Source organism: Suricata suricatta, chromosome 13 (genome assembly GCF_006229205.1).
Source record: "Suricata suricatta isolate VVHF042 chromosome 13, meerkat_22Aug2017_6uvM2_HiC, whole genome shotgun sequence".
In the NCBI taxonomy this organism is placed as follows: Eukaryota; Metazoa; Chordata; class Mammalia; order Carnivora; family Herpestidae; genus Suricata; species Suricata suricatta.
This window is the reverse complement of record NC_043712.1, coordinates 19,005,640-19,029,693: the sequence shown is the minus strand read 5'-3', so window position 1 is coordinate 19,029,693 and position 24,054 is coordinate 19,005,640. Positions and strand designations below refer to the sequence as shown.

At 51.8% G+C, this 24,054-nt stretch overlaps 1 protein-coding gene and 1 pseudogene across 1 annotated transcript in view; both read left to right on the top strand.

Moving 5' to 3' along the window:
• COL27A1 (collagen type XXVII alpha 1 chain) overlaps positions 1 to 14,582 on the top strand; it is a 125,280-nt gene extending 110,698 nt beyond the window's left edge. Inside the window, exons 50-61 of the mRNA XM_029919629.1 lie at positions 3,074 to 3,127; positions 3,522 to 3,584; positions 3,952 to 4,005; positions 4,148 to 4,183; positions 4,302 to 4,319; positions 4,549 to 4,584; positions 4,875 to 4,901; positions 7,217 to 7,282; positions 7,637 to 7,805; positions 8,583 to 8,692; positions 10,190 to 10,408; positions 13,613 to 14,582. Coding sequence (XP_029775489.1) covers positions 3,074 to 3,127; positions 3,522 to 3,584; positions 3,952 to 4,005; positions 4,148 to 4,183; positions 4,302 to 4,319; positions 4,549 to 4,584; positions 4,875 to 4,901; positions 7,217 to 7,282; positions 7,637 to 7,805; positions 8,583 to 8,692; positions 10,190 to 10,408; positions 13,613 to 13,759 — 999 coding nt within the window. The 3' untranslated portion in view covers positions 13,760 to 14,582. The remainder of the gene's footprint in view (positions 1 to 3,073; positions 3,128 to 3,521; positions 3,585 to 3,951; positions 4,006 to 4,147; positions 4,184 to 4,301; positions 4,320 to 4,548; positions 4,585 to 4,874; positions 4,902 to 7,216; positions 7,283 to 7,636; positions 7,806 to 8,582; positions 8,693 to 10,189; positions 10,409 to 13,612) is intronic.
• On the top strand, positions 235 to 2,541 carry LOC115276521 (annotated as a pseudogene).
• Positions 14,583 to 24,054: the final 9,472 nt, after the last annotated feature.

Genomic DNA, 24,054 nt, shown 5'->3' with positions numbered 1-24,054 from the left:
CTTCCTCAACTGGAAAGAGGGCAGTCATGAAAAACTGACAGTTAAGATCGTACTTAGCAGTGCTTGACTGAATGTTTCTTTTCCCAAGAAGCAGAAATGAGTCAAAGATATTTTTCACTACTTCTAGGTTTATTTTATTTATTTATTTTGAGAGAGAGGGAGAGAACACGAGAAAGCATGTCTGTGTGTGTGCTGGGGAGGGGCAGAGAGAGAAGGAGACAGAGAGTCCTTAGTAGACTCCAAGCTGTCAGCACAGAGCCCAATGTGGGGCTCGAACTCACGAACCATAAGATCATGACTTGAGCCGAGATCAAGAGTAGACACTTAAAACTGAGCCACCCAGGTGCCCCTATTCTCACTACTTCTATTCGGCTGTACTGGCAGTTATAGCCAATGCCATAAGGAATAAAAAAAAAAAAAAAAGGAAATGCATTCATGTCAAAAAGGAAGAAGTGAATCTTTTCATTTGTAGATAAAATGATTGTCTGCGTGGAGGGACTCCTGGCTGGCTCAGTCAGTGAAGCATCCAACTTCAGCTCAGATCAGGATCTTCCAGTTTCTGAGTTCAAGCCCCACATCGGGCTCTGTGCTGACAGCTTAGAGCCTGGAGCCTGCTTCAGATTCTCTGTCTCTCTCTGCCCCTCCCGCATTCAAGCTCTGTTTCTTAAAAATAAAATGTTTTTTAAAAACCCTGAATCTCTATACACTAGCCACGATCAGAACTTGAAATCTAATAAGCAATGCTGTTAATAATCGCATAAGAAATAGGACGTACCTAGAGATACATATAAGAAGAGGGATACAAGACATTCGTGCTGAAGGACTACAAAGCATTTCTGCAGTAAATTGAGGAAGACCTAAATAAATGGAGAAACTTACTGTGTTCACTGGTCAAAGACACAGTCTTTCTGAGCTGTCAGTTTTCCTCCAGTTGGTATCTGGATTCAACACAATCCCAGTCAAAACCCCATCCAGCCTGCCTTGTGGAAAATAAGAAGCTAAGTCTAACATTCACTTGGAAATGTGAAGGATCTGGAAGAAACAGAGCAACTTGAAGAGATGAGCAGAGTTAGAGGACTTGCAGTATTTGATTTCAAGACTTAGTATACAGCTACAGTAATCAAGAAAGCATGATATTGCCATAAACATCCTAACAATAGATCAAAAGAACGGCATAGTATGGATGACTGATTTTTGACAAAGTTGCAAAAATAATTCAGTGGATACAGAGTAGACTTTTCCAGCAAATGGTGCTGGGACAATTCGATACCTTCTACCCAGTACAAAAAGTGACTTAACGTGGATCATACGTCTCAATGTAAAACCTAAACCTTTTAGAAGAAAGGGTAGAAGAAAATCTCTGAGACCGCAGGTTATACAAAGATTTCTTAGATATGAGGGCAAAATCGTGACCCATTAGAAAAATGGATAAATTGGGCTTTATCAAGTTTGAAAGCTTTTGCTCCTCAAAGGCAAGAGAATAAAAGAATAAAAAGACAAGCCACAGACTAGGAGAAAGTAGAAATCACATATCTAGTAAAGGATTTGTATCTAGGCTATGTAAAGAACTCTCAAAACTCATTAATAAGAAAAGGGGCAGCCTGATAAAGAAATTAGGCAAAAGACTTAGACATGGTAGAGAAGACGGACGGATGGCAGATCAGCACATCAAAGATCAAGATCGCTGGTCTTTAGGCAAATGCTCATCAAAACCACACAAGGTGCCATTGCACACCTGTTAGGATGGTAAGAATTTTCAAAGACTGAGCACACCACGTGTGGGCAAGGATGCGGGTAACCGGGAACTCTTCTACTCGGCTAATAGGAATGTGAAATGGTGCAACCACTTTGGAAAACGGCGGGGCGGTTTCTTTAAAAGTTAAGCATGCACCTACGGTATAATCCAGGCTTCCAGAATCCTTCCCTCCCCGCAATGGCTTCTGGGTGAATAGGAGCAAGCTCCTGCTTTCTCTGAGTGCGGCCCGGCTTCTTACGCGCGCGGCCGAGGAGGAGACGCTGAGCCGCGAGCTGGAGCCCCAGCGGCGCGGCCGCCGCCAAGAATACGATCTCTGGGACACGGCCGTTCACGGCTTCCGAGAGACAGAGAAGTCACGCCGGTCAGAGGCAAGCCGGGCCATCCGGCAGCGCGTGCAAGCGGCCGCCTTTAGCCCTGGCCAGACCCTGCTGTCCTCAGTGCCTGTGCTGGACCTGGAACCTCGGGGCTGCATCAAGCCACACGGGGACTGCATCAGGTTCTGTGGAGCCGCCATCGCTGGCCTATCCCTGCTATCTCCCGGCGTCGTGCGGCTGGTGCACACGCGGGAGCCTGGGGCGTGGCTGGAACTCTTGCTGGAGCCAGGCTCCGTCTACATCCTTAGGGGCACGGCCCGTTATGACTTCTCCTATGAGATTCTTCGGGATGAAGAGTCCTTTTTTGGGGGGCATCAGATTCCCAGGGGCCAACGCATCTCCGTGATCTGCCGCTCCCTCCCTGAGGGGATAGGACCAAGTGAGCCTGGGCAGACCCCCCCAGCCTGCTGAACACCAGGCCCTTCCCCCAGCTTCTCCCCACCAGAGGCTCCATGTTTGTGAATAAAGTGGGAAAAATGGGAAAAAAAAACCCCCCAAAAACGGCATACTGTGCCCCCGCGAGGCCAGTGTAGGAACATGTATGCATGGAGGTACACGCAAAGCACCAACGCATTGCAGGCACAGCTAATGGGGTTATTCTGAGGGACTTGGGTTCTTGGGAGAGCCTTTGGGATGGGTGGGGAAGAGCCTGTGGGTCCTCTCATTCTCTTCCTTGAAGACCTGGGACAGGAGATTCTAAGTGTTCTAGAGCATTCCTTGTGGAGTTCCTGAGCTGGCCTCTGCTTTCTCATCCGACAGGGGGCATAGACTCTTGCCCCCTTGGAGCCCAGGCTGAACCAGTGACTAGTACGTGAGCTCTTCACATTCATCACAGTGGAGCCGCTGCTGTTCCCAGGAGAAGGCAGGCCCAGCAGTCGTGTGTGATTGGCCAGAGATCCCCGTCCTGGCCCCCTCACCCCATCTCATTCTGCTCCCCCCACAGGGTGACTCTGGAGAGATGGGCTTCCCAGGAATGGCCGGCCTCTTTGGACCCAAGGTACAGTCCTACTCCATGTTGTTCCTGCTGGGGTCCCCTCCATCGGCTTTAGTTTATCCATTTATCCATCTACTTTTACAAGTATTTCTTAAGGACTTACAGTGTGGGCTGGAGAATCAAGCATGAGTACCCTCTTCCCCAGAACTCACATTCCAGCAGACCTGGGCTCTAAGCCCAGCTCCCCAGTTTACCTGCTCTGTATCTTAGGCCAGTTACTTTGTATCTCCAATCCTCAGTTTTGTCATCTGTAAAACGGGTGTGATAACCATAGAGGTTGTTGAAATGGTTAAAAGCAGAGGCTTACACCGTATAGCACAGAGCCAGCACACGGGGATCTGCTCAGTAATTGTCTGAGCCACCCAGACACGGACAGCCTTTCCTCTGCCTCCCACAGGGTCCCCCAGGAGACATCGGCTTGAAAGGGATCCAGGGCCCTCGGGGATCCCCCGGCTTGATGGTGAGTCCTCTCCTTGTCTGTCTGAGTGGGGACAGTCGCCCAGGCCCAAGGCTGGCCAGCCATCAGCTGGGTGGATGCATGGCCTACCCCTCCTGCTCCTTCAGACTCGAGCCCCTTCTGCCCGTAGCCTCTGTCCCCTTGCCTGTGCCCTTCCTGCCCAGCTGGGCTACCCCCTGCCCCTCTTCCCTGCTCCCTTCCCCCCACTCTCAGAGCCTACCCAAGGGCACACAGGAGGGGCCCTGGAGGTGCATGGCCTGGCCCCTTCCATCCCGATGGGCCACTCAGGCTGCCGTCCACTCTCCCGTCCCTGTGACTCTGTTCCCCAGGCCCTGAGAGGAGGACACACAAGCCTTTCTCTCTCCTTTAGGGAAAGGAAGGCATCATTGGGCCCCTCGGAATCCTGGGACCTTCGGGACACCCGGTACGTGTAGGGAGCTGGCCAGAAAGACTGCTGGGGCAAGCTGGTCTCTGTGACCCAGGACCAGTCTGAGCCTCAGTTTCCCCATCTTGGAAACAGAACTTCCCCTCTGAGTCCTCTCTAACTGGGCCATGATTTATTGCAGGGCCCAAAGGGTGACAAAGGCAGCCGAGGGGACTTGGTGAGTTGATGGCTGCCGAGGGGCAGTGCTGCAACAGGTGGGGGTGGGGTGGGGGGCAAGGGAGGGGGCACGGCTCAGCCCAGTCTAACTGTCTGTCTCTGCTTCTGTCCTCCTCCAGGGATTGCAAGGTCCGAGGGTGAGTGGGCTGGGGTATGAGGGCTGGTGGGCTAAGGGTGGGGTGGGGCGGGCGGGTGACCACTGAAGTCTTCAGGCATGTTCTTTCCCTTCTGGACCTCAGTCATCCCGTCCGTGCCCATCTGTGCTAGAGGCACCACTGTCCCTGGTCTCACGTCCGCATGGGAGGCCTGGGCTGGGGGAGATGGCAGACCTCTGACCAGGCCCTCACTGTGGTTCTCTTCCTCCAGGGTCCTCCTGGCCCCAGAGGCCGGCCTGGCCCACCGGTAGGTCACTTGCACGCCGTGCCCCTTGAACTCCAGGGTGGGTGGCAGAGCTCCTTTGAATGAGACCCAAGCTTTACTGGTAGATGCTTGCCTTGGCCTTTACCTCACAGGGCTCACACGCTTCCATAGACTTCCAGGAGGGGGTAGAGCACAGACTCGGCCTCCAGAAGGACAGAGACCAGCTCTGTGTGTCCCCTGGGGCCCAGGTGGCCCCTCCAGGCTCCGCACAGCCCCTGGGGACGCCAGCACCCAGTCCCCATCAAATACTGACTGAGCCTCTTCTTTTGCAGGGTCCTCCAGGAAGCCCTATCCACTTTGTAAGTCGGAGACTGTTCTCTTTTCCTCCTCAGGGTAAGGGCTGGGAGGGCGGGGGGATGTTGGCAGCTGACCTCGTTCTGGTCACAGTGGCTAGAACCCCAGTCTGGGCCCAGGGATGCCCATGTGCTTTTGTCCCTCCACACTGGACCCTGGACCCTAAAGCAGCAGAAAGAGCCCAGGCCAGAGAAGGGGGAGGCAGCGTTTTAGCCAGGATGTGCCCTGATGATGAACCCAGGAGGACACTCCAGAGGCTGGGCTCCTGGTCCCGTCAGTGTGCTCGGGACAGATCGGCTGATTGCCGAGGGTCTACACAGATTCTTGCCTCGATTCAAGCTTGACCTAGGGTGGGCAGTCCCCATATGAAAGAGCAATTCTGGGACCCCAGCCGAGCACCCTACAGCTCAACCCCATTCTGACACTGTGTGCCGGGACAAAGCCTTAGACCCCACGGCTCCTCTGTCCTGCAGGACCCATGCCCCGCCCCACCCACCGCAGACGCCAGGCCGTCACCTGTGCTGCTGACGGACTGGTTACAAACCAGAGGTCCCCACGCCCCTCTTCTGGGTCAATTTGCAACAGCAGCTCACAGAGCAGAGACACAATTCACTTACTAGATTCCCGGTTTGTTATGAGAGGAAATCACTCAGGAAGAGCCAGATGGAGGACAGGCACAGGGCAAGGCGAGAGACAGAGGCTCAGACTCGCGGGCCCTCCCCAGGCGGCCGCTCCCCCCAGAGGTCCATGCGGTCACCAGCCTAGAAGCTGTCTCAGTTCCATCCCTTTGGGATTTTACGGATGCCTCATTACATAAGCATGATTGAGGAAACGATTGGCCATTGGTGATTGATCCAACGCCTCCCAGGGCTCCCTCCCCATGTTAGCCCTGTGCTGGCTGACCGCGACAGTCAGGCCCTGACGGGGTTCCCGGTACGGCTGCGGGGGAGGGCTGAACGGAGCAGGAGCCCTGTGCCACCCTCGGAGCTCTGCTCTCTCATCCCTCAGCTTGTCCCCATCCGTCCCCCCAGCATCAGCCATGAAAATAAACTGCACTGTCCCCAGGCCTTCTCTTCCCTGGGGAAGCCAGACAGCAAAGGCAAAGTGAAGAGATCCAGAAAAACAAAACAAAACTCTTTCCCTCTAAAAAATGGAAAACTCAAGGATTTTGATTTTTTTTGCCCAGTCGCCGACATGTTGAGTGTTTGTGATAGGCGGGCACTGTTAGGTGTGCCTTTCGTGGATCGGCCCCTTGATTCCTCTCAAGGCTCTGAGAGCTTTATTGTGTCCATTCTCAGGACGCTGATGCCGAAAGACGGTAAGCAGCCTGCCCAGACCCTGCAGTTAGCAAGTAGCGAGGCTGAGATGTGAACTTGAGAAAGGCCTCTGGGGTCCGGGCTCTGGACCGCTGGGGCTGTTACCCTCTGTCCTGTCCTCCCTGTTCTGTTTGCACGGCAGGAGTGCTGCAGCGCTTTCTGGCAAGTCCAGCGCTAGGGCTGGAGGCCCGGGCGTGTCGTAGACAGCTACAGTGCAGGCCAGGGCAGACGCGCGGGACTGCGGGCACACAGAGAGAGGGGCCGCACCCAGCCGGAGGGCGGGAGCCCCAGGACGGAGTTCCCCCAGAAGCTGACATCTAGGATGAGTCTAGGGCAGGGTTATGCAACTGAGCCTTTACCAACATTTGGGACCAGATGATTCTTTGCTGTGAGTGATTTTAGGGTGTTCACCAACATGCCTCCCCTCTACCCACTAGATGCCAGGAGCAACCCCTCCTTCAGTTGTGACAGCCAAGAATGCCTCTAGATGTAGCCAGGTGTCCCCTAGGGGGCAACATTGCCCCTGGTTGAGAACCACTGGACTAGGAGATAGCCAGATGAGCTTTGGAGGGAAAGAAGAATGGTCTAGGTGATGGGAGCAGCATGTGCAAAGGCTCTGTGGCTAGATAGAGCATGGTGCTTAGCAATTTAGAAACACAATTAGCACAGATTATGTGTGGCCTAGAGAAGAGAGGCTGGGCCAGAGACCACAGCACTCAGTCCAGGTCTTGTAACCATGTGACGGAGTTTGGACTTAATCCTGAGAGCGATGGAGAGCTATGGAAGGCCTGGAAAGGGGACTGGAAGGGTCAGCTCTGCCTCCTTTTGCAAGTGGAGGAAGGACAGAGAGTTCCACAGAAGGCAGGTGACTGGGCCGTGATACCAGCCGGGGAGGTGGCTGGGAGAGCTTGTACTCAGACCCTGGGTCTCCCTCTTGGTGAGTCTGGGGAGGTCCTGGAGCGGGGGTAGGGGCAGGATACCCACCCCGTCTCCTCTTTGTGCAGCAGCAAGATGACCTTGGAGCAGCTTTCCGGACGTGGATGGACACAGATGGAGCACTGAAAGCAGAGGTACCTCCGGGCCCCCGCCCCCGTGGGACCCCTTCCTGGGGGAGACCGAGGAATGCTCGCGTGTGGTGAACAGCCTCTGTGTGGCCCGCACCAGGGCTCCTGGAGCTCACTGGTCCCCTGAGCTGCCGATCACCCTTGTGGCAGCCCTGTTCACGGCCCCTGCTCTGCACCAGAGACCAGGCTGGCCCTCTGCTCCTCCCAAGCTCCCAGACCCTGTGGCAGCCCCCATCCCCTCCCTGGCCCCCACTTCCCTCATCTGTTAAGCGGGAAGAACCGCCTCATCTCCCGAGGCGTAGACCTCAGGCCAGACCAGGACCTCAAGGGGCCCATGGCCGCCCTCTCTCCTCACGACAGGGTTATAGCCATCCAGACCGGCTGGTGCTGGACCAGGGAGGGGAGATCTTTAAAACCTTACACTACCTCAGCAACCTCATCCAGAGCATTAAGACGCCCCTGGGCACCAAAGAGAACCCAGCCCGGGTCTGCCGAGACCTCATGGACTGTGAGCAGAAGATGGTGGACGGTACGGGGCCTGCAGGGTCTGAAGGCAGGACACCCTGCCCCGGGTGGGGGACCGGGCGGGGCAGGGGAGCTCCAGGAGGGGTGAGGGGAGGTGGGGCATTCGAATCTTGGCCCTTCAGGACCCGGATTCTATCCTTGGGGAGACATGCCCCTGGAGTGGTCATTTATCCACGCAACAGACAGTCACTGAGCTCCACAAGGCAGGCCTCATGCCTCCCGGGGCGGGCGCGGGGAAATACTCGTGCCCTTTCACAGCCCACAGGGCCGCAAGCTGGAGGACAACCACGTCAGTGCCAGGACACAAGAGCCTTGTCAGGACAAGCCTCCCGGAGGGGGAGGGGGCAGGGGACTGGGGGCAGGGGTGCGGGCGGGCTGTCATGGATTCTCAGAGAGCCAGCACTCCTGCCCCTACCTCCCCTCACCAAGCCCAGGAGGATCACTCACTTTGGGGGTAGAGCCCATTCAACCAGATGATCCCTAAATCCCTTGGGGGAATAATCCAGGCTCGGTCAACCTCAGCTGCCCCCTCTGTAGAATGGACACTTCACGGTAACAACATAAACAAGTGCTCAGCCTTGTGCCCCCCCCCAGGAGCTCTGCCAGCTGGGAGCTCTGCCCAGAGGGTTTCTTTCCACCTCAGTGGCTCATGGGATCCTTTTCTGCTCCCTCTCCCGACGTCATGCGCAGCTGGGGTTCAGCGGGTCACCAGGGTCGCGGTCTGCCTGCAGAGCCAAGCCCCGGGCACGCACATCCCATCCCTCACCCATGCCGCCCACAGGTACCTACTGGGTGGACCCAAACCTTGGCTGCTCATCCGACACCATCGAAGTTTCCTGCAACTTCACACATGGTGGACAAACGTGTCTCAAGCCTATCACGGCCTCCAAGGTACCCATCTGCCCCCCTCAGCCCCACACTGACTGGTCGTCTCTGCCCCCCACCCTACCCTGGGCTACAGCCCACCCGGGTCAGGGCCGGAGCCTTGGCTGTCTCACTGCATGGCCTCTTGGTCAACCTCAGATTCCTCACCTGTAACGTGGGGGCGAATGGTTCTAAATCTGTGGCCTCCAAGCCCTCTCGAGTTTTATGTTAGTGGTTTTCTCTTCAAATAGAACTTTCTGCTTAATCTCTGAAACAGCAATAGTGGGGCCAAGCTGGCCTGGCTGGGGGAACCGTGAAGCATCAGGGCAGGTGGCCGCACTGCGGCATCACCGCTCCCCTGCCCGGGGTTCCCTGCGGTGGACTGTGGGTCTGAGGGCTCAGCAAGGCCCGAGGTGGGAGGACTCCTTCTGCATGGGGAGGAGCCCTCGGCCCAGAGGACCGCTGCCTCCCACCCCCTCAGGCCTCCGGAGGAAGCTCCAGGAGGTCCTGCCTCATGCTGACCCGCTCGGACCCGGACTTTGAGAATCTGCCTGTGGCCCAGCTGGTCTGCAAGTCCACGTGCTGGGCACCGTGCCCAGCCCTGGAATTCAACAGGAAATGCAGTAGCCTCGCCAGTGCCCGCCCCCACCCCAGCCAGGCTCTTGCCCCTCTGACTCTGATGCTGTGGTTTGGGGGCCCCCATGCCAAAACCGCCTGGCAGCGGGGTGAGGCCAGAAATGGCACCAGCACCTGCTGCATGACTGCCCACCCAGTCGCCTCACTGGGAATAACGGCCTGGAAAGAACCGGTGTTGTGGTTTGGGCCAGCCCCGGCGGTCCTTATTACGATTGCAAGGTGCCCTTGGCTATTTAGAAACTTTGAAAAAGCACAGGTTTCTCACTCCCCGGACCTGAAATTACACAGCCAGGTCGCTGGGGGAGAGACAGGTGTGTGTGCAGGGGCCTGGAGGTTCTGCTTTTATCGGGTTCCACGGTTGGGGTGTAGGGCTCCTCGGCACTTGTGTTATGAAAAGAAAAACCAATGATCAGGACTTAAGTTGCACCACTGAAGTCATGGATCTGGTCCTTGTTGGTTGTTGGGATGGCCCTTCTGGGATCTTGGGACTTAGAAAGGGTGGGGAGGGCACCTCTCTGTCCCCCTGCACGTCAAGAGCGTCTTGAACTTGGGCTACCTCCTCTTCCTCTCTGCAGCCTCAGGATCCCAGCGCAGCTCCAAGGACAAATCCCCCTCCCACACCCATGCAATGGGGGACAGAGCAGGCTACTTTGGAACCCTCCTAGCTGGGGGCCCTGTTCTTTCCCTTCCTTGTTACTCCTCTGCTGTGGACTGGCTCACACTAGATCTCCACTTCCCCATCTCTGGTGGGCACCCATTGGGGGGCAAAGCCGGGAAAGGCTCAACCAGGAAAGAGCTTCTCTCTGCGCCCTCCAGAGAGAGGGGAGGGTATCTAAGAGCCATGGGCGGCCGGCCTGACCTTACCTCACTGTCGTGTTTCTGCCACAGGTCGAGTTTGCCATCAGCCGGGTCCAGATGAACTTTCTGCACCTGCTCAGCTCTGAGGTGACACAGCATATCACCATCCACTGCCTTAACATGACCGTGTGGCAGGAGGGCACGGGGCGAGCCCCAGCCAAGAGGGCCGTGCGCTTCCGGGCGTGGAACGGGCAGATCTTTGAAGCAGGTGGTCAGTTCAGGCCGGAAGTGTCCGTGGACGGCTGCAAGGTAAGCCTTGGGGCCCCTCCCGGGCCTCTCATGAGTCGACAAGCTGGAAAGATGTGTTTTATTATAGAATTTTATGTAACAATTAGTGTAATACATGCTAGCACATTCCATCAGTATATAGTGTAATATAGTATATTGTATTAGGATAATATTAGTAAATACATATAATTTTTATCTTCGTATAATAGTTTTAACAGTTTTATAAAATTCCTTTGATTCACTGTCATCTCTGGGAAACTTCTGAGAGGAGATCTGGCTGATAGAAACTCCCCAGGCTGCTAGATGGCTATACACTGACCTGCAAGACTGTCTGTGGGAGAATGTATTTCTGTTCCTCTCTCTGCCCCCACCCTGACCGGGCTAATTTGTTCCCTTAAAACTTCGGGTTATTTCTAAATGCATAAAACTGGGTGGGTTGTTGGCAGAGAGGGAGCCTGAAAGTTGTCCAAAAAGCTGTTTTCACAGTATTACACAAAACTAATAATACACAGTGCTAGTGAGGATGTGGGGAAACCAACAGTCTTGCACAAAGCAATTTGGAAAAAAAAATTGGTAGAGGCTTTTGGGACAGCAGCCACATATATACAGGAATACCTCAGAGAAATTGTGGGTTCAGTTCTAGTCACTATAATAAAGTGGATTAAGTATAATTCATTTTAGAAATTAATTAGAAATTACATACAGAAATTACATTTACATTATACTATAGCCTATTAAGTGTATAACAGTATCAGGTCTAAAAAAGCAATGTACATAACTCAATTAAAAAATACTTCACTGCGGGGCACCTGGGTGGCTTAGTCGGTTAAGCGTCTGACTTCGGCTCAGGCCATGACCTCACGGATCGTGGGTTCAAGCTCTGCACTGAGCTCTATGCTGACAGCTAGCTCAGAGCCTGGAGCCTGCTTCAGATTCTGTGTCTCCCTCTCTCTCTGATCTTCCGCTGCTCACATTGTCTCTCTCTCTCTCAAAAATATAAACATTAAAAAAAAGTGCATCATAATCGCTGCTCACAGATCAGCACAACAAGTGCAAAAGTGATGCAAAAGTGAAATGTTGTGATTATTATGAAAAATGTGACACAGATGCAAAGTGATTGGAATGGTGACACTGAGGGCCCTTGCCCAACGCAGGGGGTGGCCACTAACCATTGATTTACAAAACACAGTGTCTGTGTCCTTGCGCAAGGTGTGCCTGTACGGTAAAACCTTGGCTCCTGAGCGTAATTCATTCCAGAAACATGCTTGGAATCCAAAACACTTGTATATCAACGGGAATTTCCCCATAAGAAATCATGGAAACTCAGATGATTCGTTCCACAATCCAAAACTATTCATATAAAAATGATTACAATGTTGTAATAGAATATAAAATAATAAAGAAAATACAAAACATAAAGAAAAAAATAAACACATGGACCTGCACTTACCTCCGAAAACCCTCATGGCTGGGGGAGGGAGACGAGAGAGGAGGGATGTGGTGCAGGACGACTTTCACCATCACTAACGGAATCCCTGCTAGCTATTGGCTCAATGACTTCTTTTTCTTTTCATGCAACTTGAACAAGAAAACTCTCTGATGACACTTGGTTTTGCCTCCTTTTGAGGATTTCGCGGAAATGTGACACTGTATTGTCAATAAACAGATTCATCGCTCACATTGCAACAGCCTACCTGGGGTGCTGCTCTTCTACAAAATTTTGCACTGTTTCCCACATTTCACACATCTCCCTAATCTCATTTGAAGTGAGGGATTCCTCCACCTTTCTCTCCTCCTGCAGATGTGATGCAGACATAGACTTCTTATAAAATCTTGCAATTTTGGCCACTTGCATACCTCACTCGAACTTCTCGATGATTTCCTTCTTAACTTCCACTATAATCATCTTCTTGCCACCTTTCCTTTCAACCTTTTTCTGCATGGGGGCCATTGTACACGCTCGCACGGATGCTGACTGCAGTACAGTGTTTATAAACTCTTGTCATCTACTCTATTTAATGTGACTGTCACTAAGGCAGCAGAGGAAAGGGTCTAGATCTGCAGGCAGCCTGACCCAGAGTGAAGCAAAGCATTCCTAAGCTCACTCTTGTATGGAAAAGCAAAGGACTGTCTGTAGGTGTTTTGAAGTGATTAAAAAAAAATACACTAGGGCCAGTTGTGGGCACCCCCTTCAATGTTCTGAAAAATCACTGATTTCTACCAAACACCCCAGCCTGAGACCGAGCATCTGAGTATGGGAAACAATAACCCACAATCCCATGAGAGAAAGAGAGAGACACAACTGTTGGCTCGGTTGTGACCATGTGACATTCATCATCTTGCATTGCAAGACATCGCTCATTTATCAGGTTACAATGTATTAGCAATGTTTGCCCATCTTACAGAACACTCGCAGAACAAGGTCCTCTCAATCCAAGGTTTTACTGTATATCCAACATGCTTCCAAAGCCTCAGACACGTACGTATCTCCTTCTAGAATCTGTCTAGGGAAACGAGAAGAACGTGAAACGTTCTCCAATGATATGCCTGATAGCATTCCTTATGAGAACAGAAAGAAGAGATGCAATCCCAATGGAAAAATGCAGGGGCAGCTGGTGGCTCATCGGTTGAGTGTCCAGCTCTGACTCAGGTCATGATCTCGCACTTTGTGGGTTCGAGCTCCATGTAGGATTCTGTGCTGACAGCTCAGAGCTTGGAGCCTGCTTTGGATTCTGTGTCTCCCTCTCCCTCTCTGGCCTTCCCCTTCTCACACTCTGTTTCTGTCTCTCTCAAAAACAAAACTAAACTTTTAAAAATTTTATTTATTTTGTAAATTTTTAAAAAAATGAACAAATACAGGTGGCCCCTACAGTGAAATACCGTGACATCATTAAAAACAGTGAGAAATGGGGCACCTGGGTGGCTGAGTTGGTTAAGCATCCGGCTTTGGCTCAGGTCATGATCTCACGGTTCATGGGTTTGAGCCCCGCGTCAGGCTCTGTGCTGACTGCTGGCTCAGAGCCTGGAGCCTGCTTCAGATTCTAGGTCTCCCTCTCTCTCTCTCTGCCCCTCCACTGCTCGCACTGTCTCTCTCTCTGTCTCTTAAATATAAATTAAACAAACATTAAAAAAAATTTAACAACAGTGAGAAAAGATGAGAGGTGCACAAGTTAGATGGTGGGGGCTGTGCGAGTCACACCGGTGCCCATTCCTTTCTCCTCTCAGGTCCAGGATGGCCGCTGGCATCAGACACTTTTCACCTTCCGGACCCAGGACCCGCAGCAGCTGCCCATCGTTGGCGTGGACAACCTCCCTCCTGCCTCATCAGGAAAGCAGTACCGCCTTGAAGTTGGACCTGCATGCTTCCTCTGACCTCTGACCTCCTGGCTCCTCGAGGCCTGGAGGAAGAGGAGGCAAAGGAAGGCTCCCTCGGGGCAGGGGCCCAGGAGAGACAGCTCGCCTGCCCAGGGCCCCAGCTGTCGCCTGCCCAGTAAAAATGGCTGGGGGGTCGTGTAGCAGGGAACAGTGTATCCTTGGGACCAACGGATCCCAGCACAGCCCCGAAGACCGACCAAAGAGCCAGCCAGAGCGAGCTGGGCCTGCACCCCGCTCTGTCTCCCAGCTCTGCCCTGCCCAGCTTCCTGCCCAAAGAGCCCCACCGGCCCAGCCATCTTGAGGGGCGGGGGCGTCTTGCCAGCTGGTCCCTGCCAGGGAGCTTTGATGTGCAATATTAGAGAGGAGACATGAAAAAAGGAGAAAAGGAAAGAAAGAAGTCTATATATTTTATTTAAACAAACAGAGAAGGTGCATTACTAATTTTTCACCTAGGAAAGAGGTGAGAGGAGGAGCAGCCAGGGGTGGGAAGGGGCGGAGGCCGAGAGAGGGCAGTGCGACCCTCGGGGCTGGGGGTGCCCACGCTAGCTACCTCCCACTGTGAAATCGCTGGTGCTCGCTGTCTCATAGTGTATGTGATTTTTTTTTAAGGAAAAAAAGCCTATTTAAGATTCTGAAGGTGCTACCATTTTTGCCACAGACTTTGAAGAACCGTTCAATGTGGGCTGCCCTCCACATTTTGCGCTCTCCTCCAAATGACAAAGTTTGGGGAATTTAAACGTGTGCCTAGTATCACCCTTGTGCTCATCAGGTAATCGACGAAGCAGGGGGAAGGGGAAGGAAAAAGGAAAAAAAAAAAAAAGCAAAGCCAAAAAAAAAAAAAGGAAAAAAAAGAAAAGAAAAAGAAAAAAAGAAACTTACCAGAAACAGAAGCAGAAAGATTTACCTTTTTAATTTATGGATTTTGAAATATTTGTCCTGTTAAGGCAGGGGGAGGCCTGAGCATGAAGGATTTGGGCTTGGCCTGGGCTTGGTCCCGGAGGGAAGCTGGGCTTATCCTGGAAGGTGGGATCTGAGCTGGAGAGTCAGGGGAGAAGCCTTGACCTTGAAGAAACCAGTTTGAAGAGCGGTTGTTGGGTCAGCACTGGCCTTGGAGGTGAAGTATCAATCTGGAACCATCTCACGATGGCACGGACCGTTCCCTAGGATCCTCCCTTCCAGGAGCTTGTCTGCGCCAAGACGTGGCCATCGCTCATGCCTTTCCATTGTCACCGAGTCCTCTGGAAACCCGGCGTCATTAGCTCCAAGTGTAAATGTGGGCTGAGGAGAAAGACTAACTAAGGGAATCTGGGGGTTCCACGTGATTGGGGGATACCCAGGGTCATCTGAGCTGTCCTTTACCAGACAACCAATCAGCACCCAGGGTGGATTTTGAGGTTATTTTAAGTATGGAGTTATTTTTATAGAAGGGGAAATTTTATGTGAACGTCTATTTGTGTCTTCTTTTTTTTTTTTCTAAAGTCGCGTCTCTTTGGGAATTGGATTTGATTTTCATTATTTAATACCTCACTCTGGCCCTCCTTTCCCACCAGACACTTACCGTGTTCCTCGCTCTCCCGCCCCGGCCCGGACGCCCCGCAGGGAAGGGCGTTCCTGTAGCAGCTCGGGCCTCATCTCAGCCCTCGGTTCCCCCCACGGCCAGTCACACCTGGTCTCCGTCTCGTTCTTGGGGTTTTCTCTGTCCCTGTTTACGTCTGTCCACATGTCCGTGTGTTAAAGGCCCGGCGGGTTCCGTTTCTCCTTTGTCCATTCTGGATTTTAAATAAATATTTAAAACTGAGGCAATGCAATGATGCACCTGTGGCTGTGTGCTTCTTTGAACAGCCCGGAGAGAGGTTTCCGGCCGGGCTAGGGGTGGGGGGAGGGGACACAAGATGCTCAGGGGTGCCCTGTTTATGCCTTCGCTTCTTCCCAAAGGAGGGAGGCAGGGGGAGAGATGGCATGGGGTGAATACAGGGGTGAGTAGGAAAGCGAGGCGATCCGGTCCCACGGCGCATTTGTTTCTTAGGGCCACCCTAACAGTACAGCCAACCCGGAGCTTAGAGCAGCAGAACTGCATTCCCTCCTGGCTCTGGAGGCTGGAAGGCTGAAATCCAAGCTGGCAGTGCCCCCATCCCCAAGAGCATCCCCCTTGCTTCTAGCAGAGGGTCCTTACCCTGATCCGCATCTGGTGGCCCCAGACTCTCCTCGGCTCTTGGCTGGAGCACCGGGCTCCCTGCCTCTTCAGTCACGTGGCATTCTTCCTCCCGAGTGTCCCCGCGCATCTTATAAGGACACCAGCCAGACTGGACCATCTCATCTTCACCTGATGACGTCTGCAAAGACCCTATTTCCAGGGAAGGCCACATTCACAGGTAATAAGGTGAGGACTTCCAACATAGCTTTTTGGGGGACACAATTCAACCCATGGCACATAGAGAGGAGGTGTATTGAGGTTACCATGAGCAATTCCCTTTTATTTTTTTTTAACCATAGTAACATACACATCGGACCTAGCATTCGTGATATTTAGTACATTCACGGTGCTGTGCAACCATCACCACTATCGAGTTCCAGAACATTCTCATCACCCTAAAAGGAAACTCCATGCTTATGAAGCAGTCAGTCCCCATTCCCCTCTGCCCAAGTCCCTGGAAAACCACTATCTGCTTTCTGACTTTGCCTACTGTGGACACTTCATATAAATGGAGTCATATTTCATATAAACAGAGTCCCGTTTAGCAGGTAGGAAAGGTCAGTCCCTTTAATGTCCCTTTCCTCCCATAGAAAGCTCATCTTTCCTTTTAAAAATGCTTTTTATTTTTTTGAGAGAGAAAGACAGAGTAAGAGCTGGGGAGGGGCAGAGAGAGAGAGAGATAAAGAATCCAAAGCAGGCTCCAGGCTCCGAGCTGTCAGCACAGAGCCTGACACGGGGCTTGAACTCACAAACCATGAGATCGTGAACTGAGCCGAAGTTGGATGTTTAACTGACTGAGCCACCCAGGTGCCCCAAAGGCTCACCTTCTGTGATTGACTTCTTCATGTAGCATGATTTCAAGGTTCACCTTTGTGGTATATGTATTTATACAATACTTCATTCCTTTTTATGCCTCATAATAGTCTACTGGATATAACACAGTCTGATTCTCCACTCCACTGAGGGACATCTGGGTTCTTTCCATCTTTCAGCCCTTGTGGACAGTGCTTCAATCTGAGCATTTCTGACCTACGCTTGAGAGACACCACAGTATCACCTGCCTTGGAAGAAGTGAGTGAGAATCTGAGAGATGGCTGGATTTAGCAGCTAAATAGACGGGACTACCCAGATAAATTTGAATTTCAGATAAACGGCAGTTATTTTTTTAATATTATTTACGTTAATATTTAATATTTAATATTATTACGTAAATATTTATTTATTTTGAGCGAGAGAGGAGACAGTGCGAGCTGGGGAAGTGCAGACAGAGAGGAGGAAGAGAGAGAGAATTCCAGCCAGAATCCCTGAGAATCCGTGCCAGTGCAGAGAGCCACATGGGGGCTCGAACTCCCAAACCCAGAGATCATGACCTGAGCTGAAGCCAAGAGTTGGACACTCAGCCGACTGAGCTACCAAGGTGCCCCACCAATAGTTTTGTTTGTTTGCTTAGCACAAGTATGCCCCCTTTCGATATCTGGGACATATTAGGACAGAGCTATACCCCGTCGGACCCCTGGCTCAGAGTTCTTCTTTTCCTGGCTTGTTCCTTCCCCCCTGGGAGCTTGAATGAATCTCAGCGTTTCTGCCCTTCTCACCCAGGAGAAAGAACAAAGCACAAGCAGTTGAATTCATATCTGGGATTTTATGTTTTAAAACCTTGCTCTTTCCAGGTCATCAGGGTCTCCTCTGACCCCCCCAGACAGGGGGCACTGGGGGCTTCTGCTTCACCGCAGCTCCAAGAATCCCATCGGAGGAGCCCAGGATTTGTGGTCTGGAAGGGCTTAGAGAGATCCATGTCCCAGACACACCCTGTCATTTTACATAGAAAGTAACTACAGCCAGGGAGGTGCCTGAGGTCACCTGCTAAGGCCAAGGCAAAGCTTTGATTCAAACCCAAGACTGCTGACCAGTGGCAGGGGGTAGGGGGGGTTAGTAGAGCCAGCAGCCCCTGGGAGTTGGTTACGAAGACACATTTTCAGCCCCGATTCCAAACGACTGAACCATAGACCACCAGGGTGGGGTTCAGCAGTCTGTGTTTTAAATAAGCCTCCCTGAGATACAAATCAATACCCCATTGAGGTGCCTGGGTGGCTCAGTCAGTTAAGCCTCTGGCTTCGGATCAGGTCATGATCTCACGGTTCATGTGTTCGAAGCCTGCGTCGGGCTCTGTGCTGACAGCTAGCTCAGAGCCTGGAGCCTGCTTCAGATTCTGTGTCTCCCTCTCTCTCTGACCCTCCCCTGCTCCCACTGTCTCTCTCTCTCTCTCTCAAAAATAAATAAAAACATTAATAAATTTAAAAAATATACCACATTGAGATACCACCTCCAAGCAGTCAGAGTGGCTAAAATTAACAGCTCGGGCAACAAGAGATGGCACGGATGTGAAGAAGGGGAACCCTCTTGCACTGTTGGTGGGGATGCACACTGGTACAGCTGCTCTGGAAAACAGAGGTTCTGCAAAAAAAATTACAAATAGAACTACCCTACCACCTAGCCATAGCACTACAAAGAATTTATCTAAAGGAGACAGGAGTGTGGATACTGAGGGACACATGCACCCCAATGTTTATAGTAGCGCTTTCAACAATAGCCAAATCATGGAAAGAGCCCAAATGTCCATCCACTGATAAATGGATCAAGAAGATGTGGTTTATATAGACAAGGAATACTACTCAGTATTATTGAGAGAGAGAGAGAGAGAATGAGATCTTGCAATTTGCAACAACGTGGATGGAACTAGAGGGTGTTATGTGAAGTGAAATAGGCCAGTCAGAGAAAGACAGATACCATATGACTTTACTCCTACATGAAATTTGAGAAACTTAATAGATGATCATAGGGGAAGGGAAGGAAAAAAAAGTTACAAACAGAGAGGGAGGCAAATCAAAAGAGACTCTTAAATACAGACAACAAACTGAGGGTTGATGAGGGAGGGGGAGAAGAGAAAATGGGTGATGGGCATTGAGGAGGGCACTTGTTGGGATGAGCACTGGGTGTTGTATGTAAGTGATGAATCATGGGAATCTACTCTGGAAGCCAAGACTACACTGTATGTTGGCTAATGTGACAATAAATTATTTTAAAAATAAATCAATACAAATAAATAAATAAGCCAGCCTCTCTGGAGATTCCAGCACCTGCTCAAGTCCCAAGAATTGAGGCCCCACACTATTTCCTGTGTCTAGAAAGCAGTTTTCCAAAATAGGAAAAAAAAATAATAAATAAGCGTGGAAATACGAATGTTCTTTTCATTTCTCTGGCAGAAATTTAATCAAAAATGATTCGAAATGGCCTACTTCTCAAATCATTTCCTAAGGTCCACCCCATATCACTGCCCCCAGAGGAAGTTTGCCCCGCTGTCTAAGCCACTTCCGGTTCTGCAGATGGGAAGTTTCAGTCACGCTGCTGCTGGTGGGCCCCTGCGAGGCTGGGGGAGGAGTCTTGTCCTCTGCTGGGGCCACGAGGTCCAGCGTGCCAGAGGCACTCACACCTGCCCACCAGGCTGGCTGGACCATGTCCTTGACCTGTGTGTCTCGGCCCATGCCTTCCACATATCAGGCCGTGTGCGGGCCCTGCGGTTACAGAGACAGGCCGGGCAGGGCGTCAGGGGAGGGGGCTTTGGGTCCGGTGGAGGCAGCTGGAGGTGTCGGACCTTGGGTGCAGGGGCAAGAGGCCAGGCTGGGGGGTGGTGGTTGAGGGAGGGCATGGCTGATGCAATCCCAGCACAGGGAGGCTTGGTTAGGAGGGGACGCTCTGTATTCACCAGGGCTTCTAGAGAAACAGAACCGGTTGTGTGTGTGTGTGTGTGTGTGTGTGTGTGTGTGTGTGTGTGAGTGGGAGAGGGGAAGGAAGAGAAAGAGAGAGAGAAGAGAGAGAGAGAATCTCAAGCCGGTTCTGTACTCATCATGGAGCCCGACACAGGGCTTGAGCCCATGACCCTGGGATCATGACCTGAACCCAACTCAACAGTGGGATGCTCAACCGACTGAGCCACCCAGTGAAGAGATTTATCATGAGGAATTGGCTCACGTGACTCTGATTGTTGGCAAACCCCAGGACCTGCAGAGTGAGTTGGCCAATTCAAGACCCAGGGGAGCTGATGGTGTTGTCCTAGTATAAAGCCTGGCAGGCTGGAGAGCCAGGAGGAAACAAAGTTTCAGTTCATGTCCAAAGGCCGGAAGGGACTGACATCCGTCTCCACTAGTCAAGCAGGAGGAGCTCTCTCTTACCCAGACTCTTAATTCTATTCTGGCCTTCCACAGATTAGATGAGGCCCACCCACACTTGGGGGGGGGAGGGGCAATCTGTTTTATTCAGGCTACACCACATTCAAATGTTAATCCATCTAAAAACACCCTCACGGATACACCCAGAATATTTGACTATCTAGGTACCACAGGGCCCTGTTAACCTGACACATAAAATTAACCATCCCAAGCTGATGCTGATAGAGGATGAATAAAGGTTTGCCGGGAGACGGAAGGCAATGGGAGGACAGGGAACAGCACCTGCCAAGGCCACACTGCATATTTGGGGGTGCTCCTGGCTGAGCTGGGGGAGCCCCAGGGCTGGGAGGAGGACAGGCCACAAACAAGTAGCACAGGAGAGCAGGGTGTGGCCTGTCGGCCGGGCTGGGCTAGAGCTGCAGGGGGTGCTGTGGAGCCACCAGGAGGCAGCCAGCTGAGCTGGGGGACAGGATGGTGCTCCAAGGTGTCCGCAGCACCTGCGTGGTTTTGAAGATGCGGAGGGGACGAGACAGGGAGAAGGGCCAGAGGGAAGAGAAGGGCTGGGTGAGAACCGTGATGTTCCCGACTCTCAGCCCGTCCTCCAGGAGGGCCTCTGTGACCCGGCCAGCAAGGCCTCTAAAGCCGGGCCAGCTCCTTCCCAGCAGGGGCATGTAGGGGCTTGCTGGGGACTCGAAGGCAGCTCTCCCGGGGCCGACAGCACCTACAGTTCCCAGTCTCCTGTTGCACAACCGGGTGTCAGGAAACAGCCAGAGTGGACTTCCCAGGTGGGGCCACTCCCATGTTTGCTCTTTCCACAATGGCTCAAGCCCAGCCGCGGACACTTCCCTTCTACCAATGACCAGCTGCCCCGTGCTGGGCAAAGGAGGAAGGGACGAGGGGAAGCTGGGAGTGGGATCTACCTGCCAGCCAGGGCCACAGCCTTGGGCTGGTCATGCCTTCTCTCTGGGCCTCAGTTTCTCCCTCTGCCAAATGGGGGTGATATGCCCTTCTCTGCTTGCTACCTACAGACAGAGCTATTATCTGTAATAAGTAGGGTAAATCGTCTGGAACTGAATGATGTTCAACTGCTCTATAAAGTCCAGTTGCATATGGTTCAACCCCAAACCAGCACCTTTCAAAACAATAGCAGCTGCGTTTTCTTGCACACCAATTGTGTTTTGCACACTGATTGTGAGCGGGAGCCCTGTTGAGTGTGAGACGTTTTCACCTCATGCACAACTCTCTTGAGATACGTGTGAGGATCCTGGCCCTTCAGACGAGGGAAGCCAAGTCCAAAGGGGTCACATAAATTGTCCAAGATGACAAAGCAGGATGTGAACTTGAGCAAATCGTTTTGAGTGTGTCCTCAGCATTCCTAATTAGGATCATTTGCTCTGCCAGCATATTCTTTGTGGCTGTTCATGTAGAAACTCACAGATTACTCATCTGGCACAGCTCGGCCCTGGCCTCAAGGGAGAGACCTGTACAAAGTGGCTTTCTTGGAACTGAATTGTTCAAAGTGGGTGCGTTTCCTTGATTTTCTAAACCTCACCTTTCACCTGACCTCTTTGAGCCATTTGCTCCCTTATCCATCCAATGGGGAAAGTATCCTATTTTCTTGAATCTTCTATCCCCCTTTTCTGCATTTGGATGTCTTCAGAAGTGGGATCCTGAAATCCCAGGAGTATTTCCTTTCTTTTCTTTTTAGATTTTATTTTAGAGAGGGAAAGAGAGAGAGCAAATGGGGCAAGGGGCAGAGAAGAGGGGGAGAGAATGTTAACCAGGCTCTGTGCCTAACACGGAGTCTGACACGGGGCTCAATCCCATGACCCAGCAATCATGACCTGAGCCGAAATCAAGAGTGGGACTCAACTGACTGAGGCACCAGGCGCCCCCTGGAAGTATTTCTGTAATGCAAGGGTCGGTCTTTTCTCCCTACCCCAGCTCGTCATTATACTGATGGTGGCGATTATAACTGGCGGACCCTTAGACGCAAGCGTGTCTCATATCATAAGCACTTTACAAATGCGTGCTGATTTAATCCTCTTAATGACTGGTAAAGTAGCAACCCTCAGTATGCACATTTTACAGATGGGGAAATTGAGGCACAGAGAGGTTAAGTTCCTGGCTCAAGTCACACAGCTAGCAAGTGGTCAAGCCAAGACAATACTTCCCACCATCCCTCATGGCCCTGATTGCTTTTCTATTTCCTGCCAAACTTCTCCTGACATGATACCTGGGCCAGATGGAGGGGTGGGGTAGGGAGGGCTGTCCAGACCCTCCATCTGCAAGAGGTACTAGTCCACGCTCGAAATGTAGGAAGATTAAGAAAAGTGTACTTTGTCCGGGGGAGTGCTGGGTGTGCATGAAGGAGCTACTTGGAGAGTGACTCCTCCGGGGAGGGGAGGGAGACCCCAAGGGGCACCTGGGCAGCGGTGAGGACCGCTCACTTCCATTACTTACCGTTAGAGAAGCATCCATCTCGCTCCATGCTACTTGCAAAACATCTGGCCACCAAATGCAATTCAAGGATAAGGTGCAAGAGGGAAGAATTGCCCCCGCTCCCTGGGGTCTGAGCAGCGTTGGTGGCAAAGAAGGATGCTTAGGGCTACGGGCCATTCTCTGCCAGTTCCAGGCACCAGATCCTGCTTGACAGAGATGCTGTGTGTGTGTGTGTGTGTGTGTGTGTGTGTGTGTGTGTCGGTGCATGCGTGTGTGTGTATGTGTGTGTGATATGTGAGGTCCTATAGTTCTGGGGTCTGGGCAGAAGCCCCGACGTTCCAGAATATTGGTAGAAATATTGTCCACACAGAACACTCAGCTTCTCTTTGAAATAAGCAGTGTCTCAGATCTGTCCTCAGTCCTGTCATCTCACACCTGGACCGCTGCAGCAGCCTCTGATGGTGCTCCCAAGCTGGACCCTCACCCTGCCCCTCCTTGCCTTCCCCACCACAGTCAGATGGGGCTTTCTACTACCCTACTGAAAATCTTCCATTTCTCCTAACACCACTGCAAACTCCCCAGCCTGGCTTCTGTGCCCTGCAGATGGGTTCCCGCATCCCGGCATCGGTCCGGCGTCCCTGCCATACCCTCTCAGAGGAGCCTCCAGGTCCTTCATGTACCCCGAGTCCTCTCACCTCCACTCTTCCTTGCCAACAAGCTCCGGTCCTTTTCTCAAGGCTCAGTTTAGAGCTGTGCAGATTCAGAACACTAAGTGAGCTGGCAAGCAAAGAAAGGAAAAGGGATTTTCACTCCGACAAGGATGCGGAGAAAGGGACACGTCTGTGCGTCGCCAAATTGGCACCACATTAAACAGCCTTAGTGTCTTTTGTCTTCTCTGTTTGGGGAGAGAGTTGTGTGTGTGTGTGTGTGTTTTTTTTTTAATCAACTTAATTGAGGTATAATTGGTATACAATAAAATGCACACATTTTAGGTTTAAGGTTCAGTGAGTTTTCACAAATGTACTTTATGTGTGTAACTACCCCTGCGTGGAAATGTGGAACAATGCTGCCTACTTCAGAAAGTGCTGGTACACCTCTGGCAGCCAGACTGCCCTCCCCGCCCTTGGCAACCACGGATCTGATTTCTACCATTATAGATGTGTTTTGGCTATTCTAGAACTTTCTACAAATGGAACTATAGTTTGTGCTTTCTTAAGTCTGGCTTCTTTCGCTCAGTGTAATGGTTTTGAGATTCATTCATGTTGTCTTACGAATCAGTAGTTCGTTCCATTTTATTGCCAAGTAATGTCCCAGTTACGAAAATGCCGCAGTGTGTTTTTCCGTTTTCCTGATGATGGGCATTTGAATTGTTTCTAGTTTGGGGCTGCTTTGAATAACAGTGTGGGTTCATATGTGACACTTTTTTTTCT